This window comes from Anopheles darlingi, chromosome 2 (genome assembly GCF_943734745.1).
Source record: "Anopheles darlingi chromosome 2, idAnoDarlMG_H_01, whole genome shotgun sequence".
NCBI lineage: Eukaryota > Metazoa > Arthropoda > Insecta > Diptera > Culicidae > Anopheles > Anopheles darlingi.
This window is the reverse complement of record NC_064874.1, coordinates 42005972-42027329: the sequence shown is the minus strand read 5'-3', so window position 1 is coordinate 42027329 and position 21358 is coordinate 42005972. Positions and strand designations below refer to the sequence as shown.

The 21358-nt window shown below is 50.8% G+C and overlaps 1 protein-coding gene across 2 annotated transcripts; it reads left to right on the top strand.

Moving 5' to 3' along the window:
* Window positions 1–589: 589 nt before the first annotated feature.
* Window positions 590–16707, top strand: LOC125949392 (protein obstructor-E). Of its 2 annotated transcripts, none has more exons than XM_049676377.1 (5): window positions 590–945; window positions 11090–11299; window positions 12645–12833; window positions 12920–13130; window positions 16550–16707. In XM_049676377.1, the coding sequence occupies exons 1-5, from the start codon at window positions 903–905 to the stop codon at window positions 16602–16604; spliced, it is 708 nt and encodes a 235-aa protein (XP_049532334.1). In that variant the 5' UTR covers window positions 590–902; the 3' UTR covers window positions 16605–16707. The 2 variants fall into 2 exon arrangements, with proteins under 2 accessions (XP_049532334.1, XP_049532333.1); XM_049676376.1 differs by lacking the exon at window positions 16550–16707 and adding an exon at window positions 13997–15829.
* Window positions 16708–21358: the final 4651 nt, after the last annotated feature.

Sequence of the window (21358 nt, the reverse complement as noted above, 5' to 3'; positions counted from 1 at the left end):
AGAAGGATCGAACCGGCAACGGCCAGAGAGGCGGCTACTAAGACGCCTCCTCTACCACCGTGAAAACGATCGATAGAACGGACCACTACCTGGGTGGTGATGGTGGTGGTGGTGGAGGAAACCTTCTCCTTCTTCTCCTCCTCTTTCTCGCTCCTCGCTGCACGGCGACACATTGCGGTATCTATCGACAAACGACCAGCTCGACTCGCTTTTTACACCACCGCGCAACGATCTCCGATCTCCTTCTGTCGAACTTCGAAACATGTCCCTTCCCTTCCACCCGCACTGCACTGCACCTTCTAGCGGGGAGCACGTCCACCCGCCATACTGCAACGGTGGCACGAAGCCGCCCAACACGACGACGGTTGCGATCGTTCGTATCGTTGTGTGCGCGCCCCTCTCTCGAGGAAGGGGGGAGAGAAGGTACGATCGGTCTAGCTCGGTTCGGCTCTGGCGGTGGCCGCTAAGAAGACGAAACGGGGCACCGCGAAGCAACCGCGAGAAGAACCGAAGAAACCGAACCGCTCGGCCGCGCTCCACCACCTTCCGTACCGTTCCGGGGGTGGTATATAAACCGATTGTAAAATGGCCTTTTAATACAGTTTTGCTGGAAGTTGCGCTGCGTACGGATCGCCCGATATTGGTGTTTGGAATTTGTGGTGCCAGAAGGAACAGAGATTATACCGGACCGAACCGGGAAGTTACTCGGTGTGACCAGAGCGCAGAGAAAGCAGAGAATTCGGAAAGTGTGTCGGACCAAGTGTGTCGGAGCAGCATTAACAGTGTGTCCTTTGCACCTCGTTCCGGTGAAAAGGATTTCTTTCCGCGTGTGTGATTACGAACGATTTATCCCGGAACGGATAAAACGGACTCCCTCCCTCCGCGAACTACAGTCAATAACAATGAAGTATAGCATAGTGTTCGTGGTTGCACTCTTCGGAGCTGGTACGTACGTCACCCACCTAGGGTTTGATAGTTCGATATAGAATAGTTCGATCGATAGCATAACGGCAAGATGGCGGCAATATGTCACCAGACCACCACAGCTGGCCGAGTTTTGTTCAGATCACAGCACACATTCCACCATCTTGTTGTTGCAATGTGAGCGAACAACGGATGATGAACGGAAAAGGAGTTGCGCGCAGATAGAGTGAAACAGATAGAGGAAACCACGATCGATCCCACGCGATCACCGGTTGAGAAGTGGGTGCTCCGCCTGCTACACCTCCTACTCCACTTCCTCACGCTTGGATTGCATACTTTCGCTTTCGCTTGCGTCGAGCGTCTCTGCTGCTCTCGACCACACACATATGAGCGATCGAGAGGTTCTTGAGCGAACGAACGAACGATCGAGTGGTAGCAGCAGCAGCAGCAGGGTATTCGCCGGCGGGGCTCCGGTTCCATTTCGATTTCGCTTTCGTTTCGAACTGGTTTTCGGTCTGCCACTCGCGCTGCGCCGCCTGATCTCGTTGTTGCACGCGCGCGCGCGATCGCGATGTTGCGTTCGTTCGCTAGCTGCTGCGTTGCGTTGTCGTTTCCTCGCCATGTCTCGAAATATGAGTCGAGGTCAGCCGGTTTTACGGATCGTAGGCCTGCTTGCTTGCCTGCCGAACGGGTGAGGGTAGGATCCTAGGATCGAGACCGAGGCGCCGCATTCTGGCCCATCGCCAGGCGTTGCGCCAACGCGATGCGATGCGATGGAAATGGAAATTTATTCAAAAACGAGATTTCGTTCCAACGAGCCACGACGCGAGTTGTCTTTTGGGTCTGGGCGTGGTAGGTGGAGCAGCTCGGACCCCGGAGAACCGGAGGGGTGCTAGCTCATGTTACGTGTGTGTGTGTGTAGGCTGGCTGGTTGGTGTGCTAGAGAATCCACGAGAGATCTGCGAGGAGTCTGAGATCCCTTCGCACAGTCACTTCGATGCACTTCGCATGTTTTGGGGGTTTGATCCAAATTGATCACCTGGGGGGGCGGGAGGCGAAATCACGTCGACTGGTTGTCCTTGAAAGGCGAGGTGTGGACTTTACCCACAACGTTTCTTATCGACGAACGCGCCCCTTCACCGACCGTTTATCCGACGTAATTACCGTTTTGGAGGGCGTTGTCGTCGCATGGATTTGATCCGTCTGATTCGAGGCACTAACAATAGGCACCCTGCCGATGACATTGTTGGCTGTGATTCGCAAGACAAGATGGATGCAGGAAACCGCAGCAAGCGCAGCTGTCATTAAGCGTGCGGGGTCTTAGCACCCGGATTGAATACCTCGCTCGATTGGCTTCGACAGATTGAGGAGCGCTGATTGATGTTCCGTTGCACCTCGACAGCTCGCCAATCCGTAGCAAATCCGACGCCGGAATCGATGGCCGCGGCGAGAAGATGGAGCAGCGAAGGAGGAGTCCTCCAAGAGATACGTTCAATTACACTAATTACTTACCACGTTCGACGCTTACCACGACGCTGATGAATCGCGCTGATGGCCACGTCCGCGTCGCTCGTGAGCTCGCACCGAGATGCCATCGAAGGTCGCGTCATCCAGGCCCCAAAGGGATGGTTGGTTATCTTCCCGCCACGGATGAATTAATTAAATTACACTCACAAACACCCAGCAAACACTTTGCAAAACGCGTGTTCGCGGCGTTGCTTCAACGTGCGTCGTGTGCGTGTGTGTGTATGTCCCTCGAGAGGCGGCATGTCGCTACGCTCGCTAATTAATCATTGTGCAGCAACAATCGGAGGTCCATGGGATGTTACTATGTTTGATGTGACGTCAAACCTTTTCTCCGTAGTACTCGCGATCAGTGCACGCAGTAAATGGTAAATGAGATTATCGTATCGTACCTAATTCGAAGCTCACTTCCTTGAATCCTCGAAAGAAAAAAAAAACACACACACACACAACGGACCACTGGACGTACCCCATCCGAACTGTCATCTGTCACATCGACGACGACGCGACGAATGGCGATCGATGATGGCAGAAGAGGGCTTTGGGCTTTCACCACGATGGCGATGGCGATGGCGATGGCGGATCCTTCCCGTTAGATAATCGCTCAATTAGTATTCCACCGGCATCGGCGCCTTTCTGCACTCCGGCGATATTAAAATCGTGCCCGCCGTGAAAGCAAAATGGCGACAGCGATGACAGGGGCGGTGGCGATGGAGGCATACGGCGCGGCGGCTATGCGCTTTTTAGTGCCTCCCGGGCCGGCGGCCGGGTTTCGGTTTACGACGGACCAGCCAGCCAGCCAGCCAGCCAGCCAGTCAGCCAGCACGCACCAACAATGCCAAGGAGCGCATTCCGCTCACGTCTCAAACTCGTGTGACGCGTATCCATCACACACAAACGCACGCACACGCACACCGGGAATCATAAGTTTGGAGGAGTACCGTCCAGAACACGCGGAGACCGCGGAGAAGGTAGGGTAGAAAAGGCAAAAAAAGGGAAGAAGAAAAAAAGTGTCGTCCGGTCAGTCACTGCAAGATTGTGGTGGACATCGACGGCCCTTGACGGATTCGATGAGAAGTTCATTGACAGTCCTCCCCTTACCCCTCAAAGAGGGTGAATATGGGGAAGAGAAAGAAGGGAAGGTGATTTCCTCCGTGGGCCGACGAAGCGTGACCAAATTAGTTAATTCGGACGTCTTCAAACGTCGTCGACCACTTCTCGATTGCACTTGAATCCGACGCTTGTAAACGGCTGAGTGAAGTGACATGACGATCCATCTAAGTAACCGTTTTGCTCCGACACAATTGATGGTCACGCTTCAGCCACAAGATGCACTTCCCCCCCCTCCCCCCCTCCTCTCTACTTGACATTGAACTGCGCCTGCAATGGTGATCGGTTAGTCTCCGGTGTGTGGTCGCCGGGGGGGTTTTTTGGAAAACAGTTTCGCCTCTCTCTCTCTATCTCTCTCTTGTTTCGTGGAATCTACCCGTGTGACCTTCTTCGTCTTCAGTCTCGACGTTGTCGCCGCAGCGTAACGCAACAATGAGGCCGCCGAAGGGATAATGGCACCTGGACCTTCCTTTTCGATTGCTGTGCTCCAGTTTTAACCGTCACCTCGCCCCCGGGCGGGGTAAGGATGCCTCCCGTCACTCGGGTCGGGGCCAGTGAGCGGTCTGGCTGGGCAACTTGCAGTCAACAACGGGTGGCCTGAAGGAAGTTGTGAAAGTGGAGCAACGGCCGCCGGTGCTGGTTACAAACGATCGAGGACAACTATTACCATCACCAATTACTGATCGACGCTGCTGCGCTCAACAATCTCCATCACCGGGCGGCCGGTGGTGGTCTGTTCCATATCCAGGAGGAGTTGCCGCCCGATGGCCTCGAACCGCTCGCTCCTCGAACTCATCTCCTCAATGAGGAGGGTTGGGTGCCGCTGGAACTGGAGCAACCTTCGTGTGCGCGCAAGTTTGTTGCGTTGCAAGTAAAACGGTAACCAGCCGGGAGCCACACAGCCACACAGCCAGTGACCTTCATTCGGTTTCGTGACGATCTTCGATCGATTAGAAAGTAAGGCCACTCGGCCACGCGCCACACTCGACGCTCGCGACATACCGTCCGTTACCGTTAGCGCGGAACGGCGGAAGCGCACTAATTGTGGCCGCAAGACGTGGAGCGCAATGCAGCGATCGCAATGATCGCATCACCACGGGAACGGCACGCCGTTTACTAGCGGTGGCCATTACGCGGCTATGCGGATACCAACCGGACGGACAACTGAACTTGGCCCAGAAAAGCGTCGTGCTTGCGGCGCGCGTTTATCGTGCGCGTTTCGATCGCGATCGTTCGTGGCTTTCTAAAAATGCGTGCATGCCACTCCCTTGCGTGTGTGTGATGCTGTGACCGCGCTTTACTCCCAAACCCCTTATCGTGTGGGGCGTGTTGGGACGCTGTTATTCAAATGGCCGTGCCATTCCATTTCATCATCCGGCTCCGGACCGAGATGACGGCAATCCCAGCGGCTACTTTAACAACGCCCCGGGCCTCCCGGTGCCTGCTGCTCAGCCACCGGACTGCTGGTGGTGACATAATCCGGTGATTGTGTCACCGCGGATACCACGGTACACTCCCTTTAGCCTCCGGACACCGTCAATGGTGGTGGAGAAGCTAAAGGGAACGCGCCTTATCGACGTGGCGACCGGCGAGGCCACTGGACTGGTTTTGGGGCCTTTTTGGTGCTCCGGTGTCCCATCTGGTGGTGGTGTTGTGCTTGCTCGGTGTCGGCCCCACACCAACATACCGAGAGAAGGAGAAAGAGAAACGTTGCGCAATCCCAATTCGATCTTCGATAATCATGTTGCCGATGCTGGTGCTGCTGCTGCTACTTCGGCGGCCAACCATTCCTGGCCACGAACCGGTTCATGTGTTGCTGCTGGTGCTGCTGTTGTTGTTGTTGTTTGTTCGAAATATTTCGCAATTCATTAACATCACCGAGCGATCTTCGGTGGTCCGTGGCGAGGGTGGGACGGGAAAGTGGAAAACCAACAACACGGAAGACATACATACACACACACACTAGCACTCGCACTCGCGATCGGGATCATTGGTCTGTTGCGTGGTCTGTACCACCTACGATCCGATCCGATCCGTGGTGTTGATCCGGATGATTGTCGATCTCGTTCACTCCTACGCCAACGATGCAGCTCGACGATCGTGATCTGTGGCGTGCGGTGACTTTCACTTTTACTCACCACATACACACAACGACAATAGCCCCTCGCTGTGTCTCCGGTTCGATCGATCGGATGGTGGTGCTCTGGCCTTTTGGCCGCTGGTACGCCTGGAAAGGCTTTTCCGGGAACCCGGGAAACGACCGCAATGGCCGGGGTTGGACAAAGGTGAACCAGATCATCGACCGAGACCAGTCTCTCCTAGGCCTGCTAGGATTGATTTCCTGTCTCTTGGCAACCGACAGACAGACAGCGAGACAGACCGATGGCGGGAAACATAACCTCTGAACACTGAACAACGAAGACTAATAGACCTGTCCAGTCCAGTTCGCTTGCCACACACACACACACCGGGAGGGGGTGGTGGGTGGCCAGACCTTTGGCCTTCACATTCCCGGACCACGCCTGGAACAACACAGAATGGTGGCGTCTTGGCAGAATATGTTGCAACCACCACGACCACGACCACGACCGTCGCCGCATGTTGCTGTTGTTGTTGTTGTTGTCTGGCTTATTTATGTGTTAATTAAATTCTATTATCCATTAACGCCCGCCGCACACCTTGCTTCCTCCGGGCGGTCGGTCACCGCAACCATTACATAACCTCACATACGGTCGCGAAATCTCTGGAGTCTCCTGGACTGGAGTCTGTCGTACATTGTTCGCGACGACGACGACGACGTCGACGCCAACTACGACGACGACGAGGAGGATTCACAAATCGTAAAGTAGCGATTGAAATGTCACGCATAAATATCCCCCCTCTTTCCTCCCTCTTGGACTCCCCAGCGACATCCTGGGTGATGTGCACTGTCTGCATTGTCAATGACAGAACGCAATGTCGGAGTCAATTGCAGGTTGCAACGTGGCCAGTTCAAAGGTCATAGACCCCCGGCGGAAAGGTGCAGATGTCACACCGCCCGGCACCATGGTTGGTGTAATGTGCGCGAATTGAATTTCGCAAAATCCGCCCATCGTAGAGCTCCGGTTTCGGAAAAGATGGCCGCAGCAGCAGCAACTCCTATTAAGGAGTCACGCACTCTATCGTCATACCACCCTTCCCTCCTTTTCTCCCTCCGCTTCCAAGGGTCTGGTGGTAGATAACGGCGTATGCTATGCTGGCAAGGCATTGAGCATGCCGGGTTTTCGGGTACAGTAAACGCTCCGGGCGCTGTGTTTCGAGCACGATCGAGAGCCTCAGCATCTCACCGGGCAAAAAGGGTTTGCCAGGCCCCTTTTCCCCCACACCCCCCGCCAAAAACCGTTTTGTTCGTGCAAACAATCGTTTAAAATCAAATCTACTCCCGGGCAGCAGCAGCTAACATCAACAAGCAACCTCCTACGCGGCGTGTGCGTGTGTGTGTGGCGTAGGCCGGATACCACATATACAACATCCCCCCTCCCCTAAAAGGCATCCATCCTTCGTTACTACGGGGTCTTATCTGACAGGTTATCTCTCTCGTGTGCGTGTTATCCTTGGCGTAAACAGCCCGAACGGAAACGCATCACCGATCAGCGAAAGATAATAAACGGTTATTACCAAACTTGCTGCATGTTTCTTTCGATTCGTTTCGTCGATTCGCGATTTTGTCGTCGTCGTCGTTGGGAAAACCTTTTCCTTCTTCCCTTTCCTGGTTTCATGGAGTTCCTGGTGTAGAAAACGGACCCCGCGGCTGACGCAGACTCACCTTTTTGGGGGGCAGGGGCAGGGCAAACAGCAAACACAGTTTCTTACAATCCACTCATGTTGTCGTAAAATGGCAGCGAGCGAGCGAGCGCGCGACTTTGCCTCCGGGAACACCGCAACCCCTCTGTTCCAATCCCCCCTCCACACTCCTCTTTCACCGGTTGATGGCATTTGCGGATAACAATGGAGATAATCAAGCGAGAAGCGCGGCAAAAGCAAGCTTCTTAGTCGACGACGACGACGACGACGATGGTCTTATCGCGCCATTCCGCGATATGCTCTCGCCCTTTGTTCGTTTATGTACGACAATCGCCCAGCCTTTACCACCACCTCGCCGGGAGGGAAAGGATTGGCCAAGGGAAAGGGGAGGGGGGGTACGTAAAATCCAACACGACCGTGGGAGTTGATCCGTTTCGTTACGTTCCGTTTCGGGGGGCGGTAGCATAATTGCGATTCCTGCCGGTTCCGGAAGTGTACATAAAGGGGTGGTAGCGGTGTTGGTGGTGGTGGTGGTGGCGAAGAGCAATGCAATAAGATCTAATCAGCAGCCTTTTTGGGATTTGTTTACGCAGCCGAAAGAAAAAACGGAAGGCCGGGAAAAAATGCCGCGAGAAAAGCTGAAAAGCTTCTTCTCCCCATTTCCACCGCGCCTCTGGCCTTCATCATTACCGGCTCGAGCTCGTTACCGTGGCATATCAGCGGCGTGACTTATGGTCCCGCTGTGAGCCACCACCAAGGTCCCGCCCTGTAGTCCGAGATCCTTAATCTCCCTCACCCGGCCTGATTTGCTCTTTCACTTTCGATTTGAAGGTGAGTTTAAGGTAGAAGAAGCTGATGCGCTCCGGTAAAGCAGAAAGAGAAAGAAAACGAAGCTTTTTTGCAAACGAAATTTGCAACAAAAAACGATTTCACTTTGGCGACTTGCTGGAGGCCACCCGGACCAGCCGTCGGGCAAATTGGCGTTGCCTGATGCCTTCCTGGAGTGGCATTAAGGGGGGGGGCGAACATGCAATTACCACCAGCGTTCATGGTCAGCACCTCTACAGAGTCCAATGACACGACGGCTCGTGAGAGGTCGTGGATGCGAGGTTGTTGCTGATGCGAAACATAATGACCACTCGATCACTCTCTCGAGAGATCGGTGCCGAAAGGAAGGAACAGATCGTGGCGTGGAGTGGAGTTGGGCACTCCAATAAATGGATCGGAAGTTCGATGAACTTCGATGCACCCACCACGATGATCGTGCTCCGGAAACTGGGTAAAACGTGGAAGAGGTCGAACCGGACGCCTTTCCAAAAACCAAAATGGTGGTGGTGAAATGGAAGAAAGCTCCTTCACGCGAGCGACGCTTTCCCCTTTTGCTAACTTGCAGGCAAAATGCATCAGTGTGACCACCACCACTCTCGTCGTGACGTCGTTTCGGGCAAAAGGCCGGGCCTAAACACGAGCGTGCCGGGAACGTGGCCACGGAATTTACCGTCTAATTAAAGTCCCTTTTTACCCGCACGAATCGTAACCACCAATCATGGGCTAAAGAGTGGTTAGCAGCAAATTGAAAGGGATTACGGTTGTTGTTGTTGTTGTTGTTGAGGAACGCCATCTAAGTGAGAGTTCGAACCGCGAGTGATCGAATCGAATTCACGTGCGCCTCCAGTGGCCACCACCAAATATGTCATCCACCTGGCGTGGTGTGACGTGGCGCTTATTCAACCAACGGCGCGAAAGTTTTAATGAGCCACGGCGGGTTGCATATGTGCCCGTTGGTCCCGTTTTTGGGCCGATCTGGTTCACATTTCGGCGAAGCAGGCCATGACGTGCGCAGCCACGATATTATGTCACCGCTGGACCACCACCGTGTGTGTTGGGTTGCCTGGTGATGACTACTAGATCGCGGAGGGAGAGAAATCTAGATTAGTTTAGGACAGTAGCTGCTGCAACAAATGTACATAGCAACCCCGGTATCGAGCATCTTTAAGGCCACGAAATCGAAATCGAAATCGAATTCGATCGATTTGCCGCCCTCTCGAGTGGTCACTCTCATCGCCGTCGGTGTACGTTTTGGGTGGTGCCGAAGCCGATAAATTAAAGATCATACCGAGGCGATAAAAATAATGGCAATTACCCGATGTAATTACTATCGGGCGTCAGCGAGATTTACGAGCCGCTGATGGGTTCCGGTACGATTTATGGACCCCAGCAACCCACGGCACAACACAATGCAGCTGGGGATCCTGGGGACAATAAGCCGGCCGGTTGCGGTTTGGTTAGATTTCCGGTCCCCCGTAACCAAACCTCCTCCCCACTAATGCGGGTTTGCAGGTGTTTGGTTTTGGGTGAATTTATGATTCCGAGCACTCCTCCACTCCACTCAGCCACAATTAACCGGATGCAGTGACCAGCACCACAGTCACCGTCCCCGGTTCTGCGAAAGGTTTCGACTCATTGGGATCTGAGGTTCTTGTCAACTTTTAATCTTCCCTCGCGGAATTCCTCCCCGCTGCTGGTCGTGCAGCCGCGTGTCGAGATGAGTTCATTAATCATCGGGACGGTTGACGAAATGTGTACGAAAGCGGCTATGGTTTTTGGCCAGTGCATCCACCAGTGGGGAGGAAAGACCGATACGGACACAAAATAAAAAGGCTCGGGCACCTCCTCCTGGTGAGCAATATTTCACCTGGAGCTGGTGAGAAGATTACAGGATCTACGGGACACAGGGTTTTTTTTTTCATTTGCCGAGGGTTTCTTGGATGTTTTTCAAAACCCAAACCGCAAAAACTCAACAAAAAAAAAAACGAAAGGAACAGCAAGAGTGAGAGAGACAGAGAGCTGCTGGTGGATCCACTGGCTCTCCATTCTTACGGTCACCCATTTTGGATTAATTTTTAACAGAGCGTCAACCATTCCAAAAAAGGAATGACGAGAAAAAAAAACCGACAAACGGGCGAAGATGGAATGCTTTGTGGTGGCCAAGTGGTGAAACTACGGAATGAAAATGGACCCCCCCCTCCCCCCCGTCGCCCCAGGAATCGGCGGAAGGGAGGTGCAAAGAAACTTCCAAATCCGACAGGTCACAAATCATTCACCTCTGATCGCACGCCCAACGTTCCGTCGTCGTCGCTGCCGCCGAACGAAACGATCCATCATCACGTGGTCCCCCTTCGTGGGGGTGGAGGAATGGAAGGAGGGGTCACCGTGTTTCGGGCCTAAGCGCACCGTCCCGTCTCACGTGGATCAACCAGGTGGTCGGTTGGTTGGTTGGTGGTTTCGGGGTTTTTTTTTGTTGAGAAATGACACCCAATCATCGTCACCAACCCGACGCCAAAGAAAGAGTCCAGATCCCTCGGAAAAGGTGGACGAGTGGGTAGCGGGGGGAGAGGGTGGACTGCGTGAACACTAACGCTAACCATCCATCAGCCCAGACCCAGCGCCAACCGGCCAATCGGCCAGTTTCATTCAAATTCGGACGCTCGTCATTTGCGACCAACAATCCCGGGTCTGTTGGGGTGGTGATAACGGCCACCCTTGCCATCCCCCAGATGGATAGGGGTTCGAACTTCCAATTACAGGGGTAGAGAAAATATAAAATAAAAAATAAAAAAAATATAGATGACGTCACTGTAATCCGTTCGCCTACTGCGCTCCCATATTGTAATCTTTTTTTTCTCATTTTCTAATATTCTGTTCCTCTCTCTCTCTCTCTCGCTCTTTTCCATGCGCCTGCATGCAGCCGTGGCCCAGGAGAGCTTCAAGTGTCCGGACGATTTCGGCTTCTACCCGCATCAGAGCTCCTGCGACAAGTACTGGAAGTGTGACAACAACGTGGCCGAGCTGAAGACCTGCGGCAACGGCCTGGCGTTCGATGCGACCGACTCCAAGTACCTGACGGAGAACTGCGACTACCTGCACAACGTCGACTGCGGTGACCGCACCCAGCTAGGTAATTATTCCGACATTCCATTCCGCGCTCCCTTTTGGGGTGATTATTTGTTTAGGAACGCGTGAGTCCGGCCGCCATTGAGGCCCGAGGTCCCGTTGTGGTCAGTGGTCAGCGCGATCCCCCCCGCAGCTAATTATGGCACATGCGAGCCTCACCTGTCACCAACGTGTGTGTGGGTGTGTGTGCGTGCACACCACATTATTGGATGCTTCACCAGAGACCAACGGTGGTGGCCATGCTACAATCGCAATCTGCCAGCCGCGTGGTTTAATCCCAGCAGCAGAATTCCCAATCCACCTGCAGCAGTTGCTCCCGAACCTAATCCACAAATTCCGCTCCACCCTTGCGCACCGCGCCCTCCTGTCCCTGTCCCCAGAAGTAAATCCGTCCGCCTTCCGAGCCTCGATCCGCACGAGTGGCATTTCCGGATCGTTCGCGCTCTCGGTTCAGGTTCGCGCTAATCGCTCGTATCCGCCTCCGCGTTCCCCTTCTTTACCTTGCCACCTCGGTGGCAAAATGCAATAAATTTGATTTCAAAATTATATTAAATTTTTCCCTCACACCCCCGGCCCGGTGCTCCTGGTGTGCGGATACACCACACGGAATAAGGTACGGCTCCGTGCGCTGCGCTTGGTGCTGAGGAGGAAAGCTGATTAAAGAGGGTGGTATGGGTGGCCCACCGGGCCAATGATATCCTCTAATAATTAATTAAACATCTATAAATTTGTCCACATTACACGTGATTTAATCGGAGGCGAACCGACACAGACCAGGCACACCGGACCAGGTCGGACGTTCCTTTTGCCATCAATGGCAGGCCAGGTCGGTCACTGAGCCATCTCGAGCTCTACACAAACCGAGCGCATTTGGAATGTTTTCATTAGTTCGTTCTGGGATTGCAACGAACTCCCGGGAACCCGATGCCATCGATTGGCATTCGATTTGGTTTCTCGTTCATCGTCGAACGCAGCAGGCTGTGGGAAATGGTTCTGGAACAAGATGGTCGATCCGATTTCCGCAGCTCAAGAGCAGCGATGCAGAAATGCTGTTAGTACGCTAGATATAAACTTCATCATCATCAGCAGCAGCAGAACAGAGAACTGCAGGAAATGTCTTGGTACTGATAGATGCAATCATCCTTACGGACCGAACTGTGGAGCATGCAACTGACAGATGACGTTAATGACGTTACTTGGTTCGTTGATTGATGCGTTACGGATAAGGCACTGATAAGACCGACCCAAGTTTCTGGGCGTGCGGGGAATTTCATTGTATTCGTTCCAATGTGTATTCCACTTCTAACATCAAACATTCTCTTCTCCTCCTTCTCCTCCTCCTCCGACAGAACCTCCGATCTCCACGTCCCACTGCGAGCGTCTGTACGGTATCTTCCCCGATGCGGCCAAGTGCGACGTGTTCTGGAACTGCTGGAACGGTGAGGCCTCCCGCTACCAGTGCTCGCCCGGACTCGCCTACGATCGTGATGCGCGCGTCTGCATGTGGGCTGACCAGGTGCCCGAATGCCGGAACGAAGGTACGAAGGATTTGACCCGGCGGGATCGGTTTTTTTTTTTGGTGACGTCACTAACACTTGCCCATCGGCGAATGTTCCTTCCGCAGAGGTAGCCAATGGATTCACCTGCCCAGCCGCCGGTGAGATCTCCAATGCTGGTTCGTTCTCGCGACATGCCCACCCGGAGGATTGCCGCAAGTACTACATCTGTCTGGAGGGAGTCGCCCGCGAGTACGGTTGCCCGATCGGTACGGTCTTCAAGATCGGTGACGCCGACGGTACCGGTAACTGCGAGGATCCCGAGGACGTTCCCGGATGGTAAGCATCGGCTATGTTGCTCGCACTCGACCCTCCCTTCCGCATTTGGTGCTTTGTGGCCTTTGGATGCTTTCCTGTTTTGGTTTTGTTTCTTTTGTTGCTTTTGTTGACTCCCTGTCTCTATTACCCATCCCTTGCGCGACTGTCATGTGTGTCTGTTTGTTCACTAATTTGGTTATGAAATTTTGTTTTGTTTTTGGAGAAAATTATCTAACTCGTAACGGAATCCTGGTCCTGGTGAACTGGGGAGACTTTCGGTATTCGCTGGTGCAAATGTAGACGGCAGTCGGCAGAACCCATCTCAGTCCTGTCTGTCTGCATTTGAAGGAGGATACCGGAAGGCTTGATCTTCCACCAGACGAGAAATAACATCAAACGGAACACTTGGGTTCTGTGTAGCTGCAGAATCCTCACTCTAGTCATCCTTTCGTCTAGTTCCTTCTCATCCTCTGGTACATATCCCCTGCCAAATATCAATCGAAAACGACTAAACGTCTACCAACCGCACACACACACAGCCGTATTCTACCTCTTTCGAGACCACTTCTGAGAACAAATCGCTCGGAATCAAAAGCAGAATTGTACGACGTAAAAGACACTCTTCACAATCACCGCTCGAAAGGGAAGCTCGGAAGGCTAGTTCCTCTGGCCTTTTCGGGTTTCCGGACAAAAACCCCCGAGCGTCCTCTTGTAGCAACCTCGAAAACACTCTTCGCTCCGCTTCTCAGCCTGCCTCACCTCAATCCTCACGCCTCACTCGCCACTCACTCGAGTTTGAGTGAATAATTCTTAATTTACCGTTTTTTCGCTAACCATCTCATCTCTAATCTCCCTCAACCCTTACTACCCCCCGTTCCGCCCAACAGCGAAGATTACTACGGTGATTTGGACTTGAAGAGCATCCGCAAGAGTGAGCTCCTTGCCGGTCTGGCCGTCCAGAACGGTGGTGGTGGTGCGCCCGCCAAACCTATCACTAAGTCCAACCGTCCGGCGCCGAAGGACAGTAACTAGGGACACATCTCATCTCGTACAGCAGGGCAGTAGTGAAGAAAAGGGGGATTGGGAATAGATGGGGGGAAAACAGGGGACGGTAGACCACCGTCGCGAGCGAGAAAAGCCCGTTAGGATACTACAGGCGAGTAGGAGTAGTAGATAGAAACAGATAGCAAAACACTAAACACACACCGAGACGATACAGAGGGAGACCAAACGAGCAAGAGAGAGAGAGAGAAAGAGAAAGTGAGAGAGCGAGAGAGTGAGAAAGACAGATAAAGAGAGGGATATTTGTGTGTGTGTGATGAGAAGAAAGGGCAAAGAATACTTTTAAAATGGCTACTTTACAACCCCATCAACAAGCTAGATACTGGATACTAAGGGGAGGATCCGCTGCCGCCGGTCCCGCTCGAATCTCCCTTGGCAAAGGAAGTGCCGAGGGAATCTAACAAATAACTCAGAAAACCCCAACACACTCACACACAACGGCGTGTGTGTATCCATGTGTGCAAAACCATCAGCGCCTAATCAATGCCGGATCGCAGGAAGATTGACGTCGTCGCTGTCAAAGGGGGCGCTGTGCAGCAGTCGAACAGGGAAACAGATAAGGCGAGGCCTACTTTTCCCTGTTTGCCTTTGAGTGACCACAATATCTGGCGGCGACGAACGGAGGCGTTCGTGTGCGCAGCAGGCGATGCGTTATTGGCTTACTGACCGCTTGGCACCACTTGGCCTTGGCCACCCTTCCCCATATCAAAGGCCCCTCTCGCGTCCATGCCATGAAATGGGACGAAGAACGCACGACGGAAACGAACAAGCTTCCTTGGGCACCGACAAATCGGAGAGAGAGAGAGAGCTGTAAGAAAAAGGCAAAAATCCTACTGATGCTTGATGAGTGATAAGGATTCGAGAGTGTATCGTCCGGGGGGAGGGTGTCCGGGGATTCCATCCTAGTAATCCTTTCCGTCCCTTGTGTCGGCCCGCCGGAGGTCAACGTTCTTTTGGAATCTGCACCCCTACCACTCGCAACTCACCTCGCCTGCATTCACAGCCAAACTCAACAGATTTCCGTTGAGTGTGGCTCGTGGTCTATTTGTATGCGTGTGCCTCTCCACCGCTTTTGTCTCTTCTTGAGCTACTTTGAGCTACTTTGAGCTACTTCGGTGCGGCGTGGGGTTTACCTTGGACTTGCTCGGCCCGCCAGTTATGTTTTTTTTTACATGTTGTTTTTGCTGACCGAGGATTAGTGCCTCGCTCTCACTAACTTGCTAACTTATTTATTTTTCAACCGCTACCCTCCCGGCCATGTTGCGATGACAGCCGTGGGGGCCACTCACTATCTCCTCACTATCACAATCTGTCACTTGGAGGGTTCGAGAACAGCCCGCACAGCATTCCCTTTTCTTTCTCCACCGAAAGCATGCAGAAAATACTCAATAAACTCTCTCATTCCGAGTTAACCGTTGACCCCGAAACAGCGCCGTTTCGTTCGTCGGTCGGTCTGTCATCCTCGATAGTAGTCTGATAGTAGTTTATCTAGCCTGTGACGTAGAGCAGCGATACCTAGAACACCGCCACCGAAACAGAACAGAACGGAACACAGAAACAGAAGAGAACAGAAGTTAGTACTCGTTGAAGTGGAAGCTGAAGCGCGAAAAGAGATAAAAAGGAAATAATAAAAAAAAATCTTTAAAACCTTTACCACACGCCCCGATCTGTCCATGTTTCTTCACCGCTACCAACAAACAAACCAAACAACCAACCAACCAAACAACCAACCAGCCATTCCAACCATCATCATCATTCGCTCACTCACTCACGGTGACTGTTGAATTCCTTCTTACCCTTCCTCGTGTGCGTGTGTTTGCGCGTTTGACCGGATGATGGTGGTCCTGTTGCAGCGGCAGGATGTATGTCTGTCTGGTACGTCTCCGGTTCATCTTCGTTGGGAATCGTTCTAGCTCTAACTGATGGTACTAATGGATTGCGCACACACCGGAATCCTGGTGCGTGTGTGTGTGTGTGTGTGTTTGTGTTTTCTAACTGTTTTTACATCACTTGGTACTCACTTAACCTTACTCTGCTCCACCGGAAACGATGACACGGAAACGGACGATATCGGTGTGGTGTCGTTTGATTTTAACTAAGTTTACTACCGAATCTTCCATTATCACGTAAACATCAAACACTCCTTCCACTCTTTCCTTCTTATCTCGTGGGATCCATTGTGGTATGGTGAGAAGTAATATATCCCAAAAAGAACGACTTCCTTGTTCGCCCGAAACGCTGACCACCAGTTACTACTACTACTCGCAGGGGTCGGGTCGTGGTTTACGGTGGCTCAGTCGATCGGCGGCGATGGATGTTTTACGCAACGCAACCATTAACCGGAATCATTTCCCTTTCTCCTCTCAACCCCATTACAGCGAGGACTATTATGGCGATCAGGACATCAAGGCCCTTCAGAAGAAAGGCTACTAATTTTAGTCACTAGCGTAAGCGAACCCTTGGATGTAAGTTATTTCCGTGAGCCGTGAGGAGCCCCCCTTTTTAACACAAATAAAGATAACACAATAGAAACCAATGTATCGTATTATTTGCCGTTCCTGGATCGACAATGGATGGAACATTAAAAACGTGTATTAGACGGACGCATTCATTGGTCGCGTTATGGGTGTGCTTCGACAATCTATTTTAAGAGAACACCGTATCGCATTACATTCGATCTTATTCAGGCTGTTTGTATATTGTTTTAGCAAACCATTGCCATCTGGTGGGTCCAAATAGGTTCAAATATCTGTGAGTGTAGTCTGGACGTCGTATTATGTGGAGTATGAGAAGCACCTCACATATCTATTCATTCTAAACACCGTTCCAATATTTTTGGGTTCAGTAGCCGACCGATTTCATTTTGGAAAACTAAACATGATCTGATTGTTATGTTACTATTATGTTATTGTCGATTAATTTACTATTTTAGCGAGATTCGTTCGAGATACGCTACCGGAATCGACGAAAATAGTTGACTTTTCTTGTTTAACTGCTTATTATTTCCCGTTCTACGCCACAACTGGCTAAATGAACGTCGTTTATCATACAGGGGCTGATAAAAATAGTTTTGCTTGATAAAAACCTAATGAATGAACGTATAAAACCAAAAATTACAGGACTACCTTACATTTAGGCGAAGACGTCTTCCTGAATTTTTGGTAGCGTCATTGAGAAATCGAAAATTCGCGTTTACTAAATGAAAGAACTTAGACATCGTGGTTATGGGCTCGTTATCGGTGAACAAAGAGTTAGACGTATCGCAAGGATGCTACGATGTCTACAGTGCACGAAATCAAAATAGCACCACCATGTTTTTTTACATTATTTTTCTAATAACCTCGTTTACAATGCCGATCACTACAGTAATTTTATCCGTAGGCTCTTTACCAGCTACTACTGGCACGATATGCACGTTGGAAACCAGTTGGAAAGATTACCAAGAACATTGATAGTAGTACATTGGTTATATGGGAAGGTTTTCCAGTTTGACGAATGCTTCCGTTGGTGATAATTACAACAAAAATGAATTCGGAACATTACGTAGACATGTTGAAGATAAGTTTAATTGACCATTACGAGACATTTAAGGTGCCGGACTGTGTTTTCGAACAAGATAATGCTGTCACCTCACACCTACCGCACCACGCAACTTACTAAATAGTGGTTTTCTGATAGAAATATCAAGGCTTTCGATTGTCCAGCTCTTTCTCCGGATAAGAATTGCTTCGAGACCCTTTTGTACATCCTTGCACGTCGTTTTTATGAAAACGGAATCCAATTTGATGACGTAAACATGCTCAAATGTCGAGTTCGGGAGTACATTGAAGGAGATACAGAAGAAAAGCTCAAAACACATATTTTATACATGAAATCGTATCTAATTGAAGTCATCCGAAAGATTGACACGTAAAAAGACTATTAAATAATGAATATGATTAAATGATGAATATGATGAATTTTCAGAAATATGGATGAATTTTGTTGAATATCATTGGTGGTGCTATTTTTGTTTCGCACCCTTTTTTTAGTTTTGCTGGAGTTACTAAAAAACGGATTCATAGATCAAAACTTTTCAACGCTGGTTTAATCCGAAACACAATTTAGAACATATACACACAATTTGACCTCGAAACGATACTCAACCCACTTTTTTCTAGAGTAATTCAGACAAATCTTTCTCTAGAATTTTGTGTGCCATAGACACTGCTTCCACATACTTTACATAAAGTTTGTTAAAGATCAAATCTACACTAAGAATAACGGAAGCTGCTTTTCGAAGAAACTGATTTGCCTGTTTTCTTTTTCATTTTTTATAATTGTAGCATTCCAATGAAAAAAAAATAAATATAAAAATATAATGTAGTCTTCTCACACTCACCCATGAATAGAGATCATCTACCGTAAAACATTACGAATGAATGCATACACTTCGTAGCTGAATTGTAGTTCCTTTTTCATTCGGTTTGTTTGTTTGAAAAGTTGGACAATCGCTCGAGTGACTCTATTCCTACAAATAACTCCCGCAAAAATCATCCTCTTAACTAGAAGCACCACATTCGCACATCAGCACAAAACAGCATCGACAACAACGCTTTGTCTGCTTTTCTATCAAACGCACCAAGCCAGAATATTATTTCCAAGTCACAGACGACATTGCAAACTTCCTGGCAATACAACAAAACAGTCGACAGATACAGGAAAGTCGCCCAACCGATCGTGTACCATTGAAGTTTCCTCGATTACCGAGAAAAACGGCTTTCGCTTTTCCATCGGCAACGGGAGTCGCTGTCGGATAAAAAACCGACCATAAAGACACATTCAGTCACATCGTTGTGACATTGGCATAGTGGCGCGCACGTGTCCTACAGCGGCGAACGCGTCGCTTTCATTTTATTATCCCAAAAGTCCGTCCGACCGTCCGTCAGTCCACGCGCGTCGCGGGCTTTGGTTCAGATATGGAATTCCAAGGAAAAAGGCTTTTCAAAAATCGCATCCCCACGATTGAAGCGCAGCGCACTGGCGCACGGCAGGCGTATTGACGTAGAAATTGACAAGGAATTGGCCGCCCACCATTCTCCCCAACCGCGGCCAAACGAAGGAACGGCTGAGCCGTCGATCATAGGTGTCAAGAACGGGTGAAATCATTCCCAGAACCGAGATTGGTTCTGGCGCCTCTGGAGAAACAATAACGTGCGCTCGCACACACACACACACGCTGCTGCCAGCACACCATCACTCAAACCCATCATCACGCGTCGTCGGTTTGTGGGCCAGCTGCACGCGAACGGTGCCGATTCCAACATCTTTTTATTAAATTTCATAGAAAACATACTTTATTGCCAACACCACCAGGCAGTGAGAAAAAAGGAAACTTCCTCCACCTGACCGGCGACGCGACGGTACCTGTTGCGAGTTGGGGGGTGGGGAAGCGTTGCTAATGGTTCCCACGTTTTCCTCCTCCCATTCCCGGCGGGTGGTGGTTGTTTCTTTCTGTTCCATGTGCGTGCTGTTGCTGGTACGCTGCTGGTCGTCGGGTCTGGTGTGACGAAGTAAACCATAAACCAACCTCAACCCAACCCAATGGCCTGGCCTTGGTGGGTGAAAAAGGTGGCCCTCCCGAGGGAGGGAGTAGCACATTCCAAACCACAACACACCACACCACACCACATCAGAGCTTGGCGATCAATCGGCGTTTGTGGTACGACGATAAGCAGCACCGGCAACATTCCACTCGTTGTCTCGCGGCCACGGCGCTCCAAACATTCGGGTGGTGGTGGTGAAGGAATAATTTGTCCCCGGTGACCGATTTGTGATGGATGGCGATGGCGAGGATGGCGATGGCCAAAGGCACATGCGATGGTCGCTATTTTGATTGCCTTTCAGGGGGGACGGCCCTTCGTCGGGGGTACGCTTTATCATAAATCGTAATTGAAATCGTCGTCGTCCTTCTTAAACGGTTTTATTGAAACGAGATGTATATTCGCGTCGCGTTCAGCCTTATCTTATTATTTATTAAAACGACCAACCACCAAGGCAAGGCCAATGATGTTACGATGACGGAGAGCGGGTCGTTAACTTGGGACCGTGTAAGGAAGATCAAGATCAAGGCACTGCTATGGGTGTGTGTGTGTTTAGGGGCACGATATTAACTCATCAATGGATGCGAACGATTAGCGGCCTTTTGCGTAGAAGACCTTAAACAGCTATCATCAGATCGGTCAGAATGAAAATGGCGCTACTGCTGGTGTTTGAAGAAAACAAACAAAACAACAAAAAAGAAAAAAAGAAAAGTGGAAAAAAGCGACCATTTTAGGTTAATTACTAGCCATTGGTTGAACCTCGAGAACCGAAAACAATCGATCGGAGCGAGTACGGCGGAGTTCTAAACGCTTCATTAAACAGTAGACAGCAAGGATGTTGCGGTGTGTGTGTGTGTCCTCGGGTGGAGTGGTAGAAGGAGGGTAAGATTAATGAGATGACATCTACATAACCGTTAACTAGGGGACCAGGGGTGGAGGTTAAGGAGTCCTTTAATAAAGCCAAATAAATCGATGACAAACCACCGACCAGCACCACCCTCCCTGGGCGGTCTCCTCCATTGTCGCGGTACGGACTCACCCAAAAAAAGGGGTTCCACTTTGTCCGATTTTAAGGGAGAAACTCGATACTCCCCGGGAAAACTTTTACTAAGCTCCTTTCCTCCCGAAACACCCGTTTCTCTCTCTCCAATCTCGCTCTCTGGTGTGCTATCGAGGAGAACCGCAAAGCTGGATGATTTTCCTAGGATTTTTCCCGAACCATTTTGTCCATTTCGATTAGGGACCGGCCAGTGCCAGGGCCAGGCCACAGGAAAGCGGCCGTAAAACAGGCGATTAGGGTGCCTCATTTAGCTTACTGGCTTTTGCCACCGGTGGTGATGGTGGTGGTGACGACCCATCCGTCCGTCCGTCCGTTCGTCCCTTGATCCTTCTTTCGACTGTTGACTGTTGATGGGTTTTTCCACAGTTTCCACATTTCAAAGCGCTTCCTGGTGCTGGGGAGAGGGTGCTTTTGTGGAGTACCATAAAAATCAAACACACACACACCTTGGGTGCGCATTAATGACCGAGAAATAAACAGAATGTTTCCAATGCTCACAATCATCGGAAAATCCGGGAGAAAAAGAGGCATTCCGTCGATCCCGG

Excerpts from the sequence above, each read along its gene's own strand:
- LOC125949392 (XM_049676376.1), top strand. The coding sequence starts at position 903 with ATGAAGTATAGCATAGTGTTCGTGGTTGCACTCTTCGGAGCTG. Across the intron at positions 11,300-12,644 it reads CGGTGACCGCACCCAGCTAG|AACCTCCGATCTCCACGTCC; the intron begins GTAATTATTCCG and ends CTCCTCCGACAG. Across the intron at positions 13,131-13,996 it reads CCCGAGGACGTTCCCGGATG|CGAAGATTACTACGGTGATT; the intron begins GTAAGCATCGGC and ends TCCGCCCAACAG.